The sequence below is a fragment of the Carya illinoinensis genome, chromosome 5 (genome assembly GCF_018687715.1).
Source record: "Carya illinoinensis cultivar Pawnee chromosome 5, C.illinoinensisPawnee_v1, whole genome shotgun sequence".
Classification (NCBI taxonomy): Eukaryota; Viridiplantae; Streptophyta; class Magnoliopsida; order Fagales; family Juglandaceae; genus Carya; species Carya illinoinensis.
The window spans coordinates 37,644,957-37,649,483 of NC_056756.1; the positions used below are offsets into that span (position 1 = coordinate 37,644,957).

Sequence of the window (4,527 nt, forward strand, 5' to 3'; positions counted from 1 at the left end):
TATTACACTTGCACCTATTGGAAAAGGCCCCATCACATTTAATCATCTATTTTTTGCAGATGACAGTGTAATATTCTATCAAGCAACAAATAAGGAGCTCTCATGTGTCCTCAAAATTCTTGAAGTTTATGAAAAGGCATTGGGTCAGGTCTTGAAGAAAGAAAAACCCACAGTCTTATTCAGCAAGAACACAAAGACAGCGGATAAGACACAGATTTTGCAGCAAGTAGGAGTTAAGGCTACCAGCAACTTTGAGAAATACTTGGGACTACCTGCTATAGTAAGGAGGCAGAAAGTGGCAACGTTTCATGCACTCATTGATAAAACTTGGGCTAGGATGGCAAACTGGAAGAATAAATTTCTTTCAAATGCAGGTAAAGAAGTTCTCTTAAAAGCAGTGCTACAGGCCATCCCCACTTATGCAATGGGATTTTTCTGGTGCCAACCTCGATCACTAACAAGCTGAACCAACTTATCAGGAAATTTTGGTGGGGCTACAACGAGAATACCTCTAAGATACAATGGGTTAGGCGGAAACAGCTCAGCTACAACAAAGAGGCAAGTGGTCTTGGTTTTAGAGATTTCAGAAGCTTCAACCTTGCTTTGCTAACTAAACAAGGGTGGAGGATTTTACAGAATCCATCCTCTATAGCTACTATGGTTCTAAAACAAAAATACTTCTCAAAGTCTGGGTTGTTAGATGCTAAGTTGGGGTCAAGACCTTCTTTTGCATGGAAAGGAATGTGTGCAGGATTGGAAGTACTAAAAGAAGGACTCATGTGGAGGGTGGGCAATGGGCACAAAATTAATATATGGAAGGACTGGTGGATACCTTCCTTTCCATCAAAAAAAGTAGTCTCTATTCGACCAATGGATTGTGAATGTGAACAGGTATGTGATCTAATTGATAATGACCTCAAAACCTAGAAGCATCCTCTCATCCAGGAGCTACTATCCCCACAGGAGTATGAAGCTATAAAAACAATACCCCTCAGCATTGGAGGAAGGGAAGATAGGATGGTTTGGCAATTCACCACCAATGGTCAGTATACAATAAGGAGTGGTTACCATATTTACAGACAAATGGAAGATGATCTTTAAGGGGAATCATCTAGAAAAACTCAAGTCAAGCATGTATGGAAGAGTATATAGAAGCTAAGGACCACTCCAAATGTCAAACAGTTCATTTGGAGGGCATGCAACGAGGCCCTACCAACCCTAGCAAACCTGAAGAGAAGGAAAATTGTAGAGGAAAGTACTTGTTTCATCTGCACACAAGCCCTTGAAACCTCGAGTCATGCCTTATGGAGTTGTGTTGCTGCTCAGGATGTGTGGAACCAAAGCTTCAGAAAAGGTCCAGAAAATGACTTGCCATAGTGACCTGTTCTTTGATATTTGGTCCACTCTAGTAGAGAGCCTCGATGATGCTGAATTAGAGGAGACTGCAGTTACACTGAAAAGAATCTGGACCAGAAGGAATGATTTCTGCCATGGTAAAGTTTTCACTCATCCAACAAGAATATACCAGCAGGCCATAGAAGAGTTATCTAATTTCAAAGAAACCACTACAACATTTAAGGGAACAAAGAGACAGGTTGGTACAGCAGTGCATAAGTGGTCTAAACCAAGTCAGAATAACTTCAAACTCAATTGGGATGCAGCTGTTAAAGCAAAAGAGAGGAGAATTGGGATAGGAGTGATAGTCAGAGACTACCAAGGCCAAGTTATTGGTACTGTAAGAGCTCAAAGACCTTTAAGAGGGACTCCTTTCGATGCTGAAGCATATGGATTATTAACTACAGTTGTGTTTTGTAAAGAGCTAGGACTGCAACAGATTTGTTTAGAGGGTGATGCTAAATATGTGGTGGATGTGCTACAAAGTAAAGCGTTGAACTGGAGATTAGGGGGATGCCTTATTGAAGATGCAAGAAGGGTGTTGAATTCTAGTGTCGACTGGACAGCAACTCACATCCTAGAGAGGCAAACATGGTAGCCCACCAACTTGCAAAAGCAGCTATCGAACTGGCAGAGGATGTTTATGAAATTGAAAATTGCCCAACTTGTATTTTGCCTATTGTACACAAAGAAATGATGTAACCAAGAACCTCTATGTCACTTTGGACCATAGAGAGTTATGTTCATTTGTTTCATGATTAATGAGATTAGTACTTCAAAAAAAAAAAACAACATACCATGTACAGCAGCACAAAAAGAAACCCCCAGATTACACATAACAGCTGTTACAAAAAAACCAAATACATCCACATGAGTTGTTACACAAATATGCTATGCTAAACCAAAAGCCCCCAAAAATCTTCTTTGTTAAACCAAAAAAGAAAGAAATCTATCATGAAGTTCCAAAAAATAGTCTTCCATCAAAATTCAGTAGCAAAATCCGAATTCCACAATCCTACAAAACACAGAATTAAACTCAGAATTAAGCAATATTAATCTCAAAATTTACCAAAAATAGCAACTACTGATTTCCAAGTGTGCAAAACCATCAACTCTTCAGTATATTAACCAAAAATAGCAACTACCAAATATTTTTAAAATGAACAATACATACAAGGTGTGCAAAATAGCAACTTTACCTACTACATTTGATTCAATTCATTCCTATGTTTATCTTGAATTTCCATTTGAAGTGACTTAAAGTATTCTCGCTGCACCGCATTCATGTTATCAACATTCAAACTCATGATTTCCACCTCTAGCTTCTTCTTTTTAAGTTCTATTATCTCAGCCCTATCCCTATCAACCCGACTTGCTGCCTCCCGTCGCTCAATCATCATTATCCTCCTATCATTTTCCGTGTTACTTAACTTTTCATCAAACTGACTAGGTGAAGATTCTTTGTGTTTCCTTTCCCTTTCCCTTTCTTTTTCAAATTTCTTGCTTAGTGGCCTCTCCAAATTGATAAACATGCTCTCACAAACCTCTACATCCGTGGCATTGGTAGCTGGAACAGTAGATTAGCCTGTCTTTCTCTTTGTTGGCAAATTATTCATATGCACTTGCCACTTTGGTTGGTGCCTCAATAGGTTCCAACAATGATCCAAATTATAGTTGCCTTTTTGTGTCAATCAGTACAATATATTTGCCTTCTCAATCTAAACACCAATCATAAAAAGATTAGTACATATTACAATCCAAATTTATGATAATTATAAACACACGTTGTCTTGTTCATTGGTACTTCTTGGATGCATTGATTTAACTTGGGCCAAGTAACCACAAAACTTTTTTGTGGCTTTTTGGATAGTTGACCATCGATTAGTCAACGATCCCACAGAACGTTCGGGCCAATTAGATTTTTTTTTTTTTTTATAAGTATTGAAGTAATCATGGATTCTTATCTACAATTGGATGGAGCAATAGTTTTAACTTATAAAATATACTAAGAGGATAATACGATACAAGCTATAACATACTAGCTATAACATACTTCTTTTGCATCTAGAGTTGATCTATTTCTTTTTCTTTTTTAATAAGAAGAAAGTTGATCAAAATAATGCAGAACCTCTATCTCTATCATTCAGAAACCAATGAATAATAATTCTTAAAAAAAAAAAAAAAAAAAGCACAAGTCCTTAGTTAAAGAGATATAAAAAATTACAATGTATAGAGCAAGAATAAAATGTGTTTAGAACAGGCAATTCATCAACAAGAAGCAAAAGAATTATACAAAAAGATAGTAGTTCTACAAATTCATTTCAGGCTAGAATACATATCCCTCAGAATTGTTACAAGATGTCTTCAATCTACGTCTCATGAAGTGCTACAAGCACCTAATTAAGCCATTGCTTCCATAATAATTCCTTCTAATAGACTAGTACAAGAACCAGTGAAAGCTACTATTGAGTTTTTCTCACGTGTCAAGACAAGATTCTAGTGTGAGTCCTGCAAGTTTCTACACGCGGTTTTTATGAAAACTGAAGTCACTTTGAATAAAACCCAATGACAACAAATAAAGGATAAAAACGAGTTTCTTTTAAGAAAGCTAGAAGGAACCCCGCTATGAGTTCAGGAAAACAACGATTTTTCAATTAGATTGAAAATCAGGCAGATTTATCATGAAGACGTAAAACAGAGTTATCAAGTTGACTACTAAGACTTCCAAGTTCCAATATTTGAAAAATAGAATTATCAAGAGAACCCTAACTGTCAATCCCAAAATCAAAAACCCTAATTGTCAATCCCACTTCTACGTTCGTGTTGAAGCATAGTAACAACTGAAAAATCGATAGACAATTGAAGTACAATAACAACAAAATTGATAGACATGAAACCAAGAAAAACCAAGAGCCTAAAAAAATTAATTTGAGAAAACTTACAGAGAGAGAGTGGGAGAGAGAGAGAGAGAGAGAGAGAGAGACAAAGAGAGACAGAGAAACAAAATTCGGGGTAATGAAATGGAAAGAGTCAATTTAGTTCCCGAGTTTAGTAAGTTCTCATATCCTGCGACTTTGGCTGGAGTGAGAAAATAATATTTTAATTTTCGGTGAATGAAAGTGATCATCCATC

At 36.8% G+C, this 4,527-nt stretch overlaps 1 protein-coding gene across 1 annotated transcript; it reads left to right on the forward strand.

Annotated features, from left to right (window-relative positions):
- The first annotated feature begins 1,297 nt into the window (after positions 1-1,297).
- Positions 1,298-1,993, forward strand: LOC122310312. The gene has a single exon (XM_043124208.1). The coding sequence runs from the start codon at positions 1,298-1,300 to the stop codon at positions 1,991-1,993; it is 696 nt and encodes a 231-aa protein (XP_042980142.1).
- Positions 1,994-4,527: the final 2,534 nt, after the last annotated feature.

What these genes read in the sequence shown, in the direction of transcription:
- LOC122310312 (XM_043124208.1), top strand. Translation starts at nt 1,298, where the DNA reads ATGCCTTATGGAGTTGTGTTGCTGCTCAGGATGTGTGGAACCAAAGCT.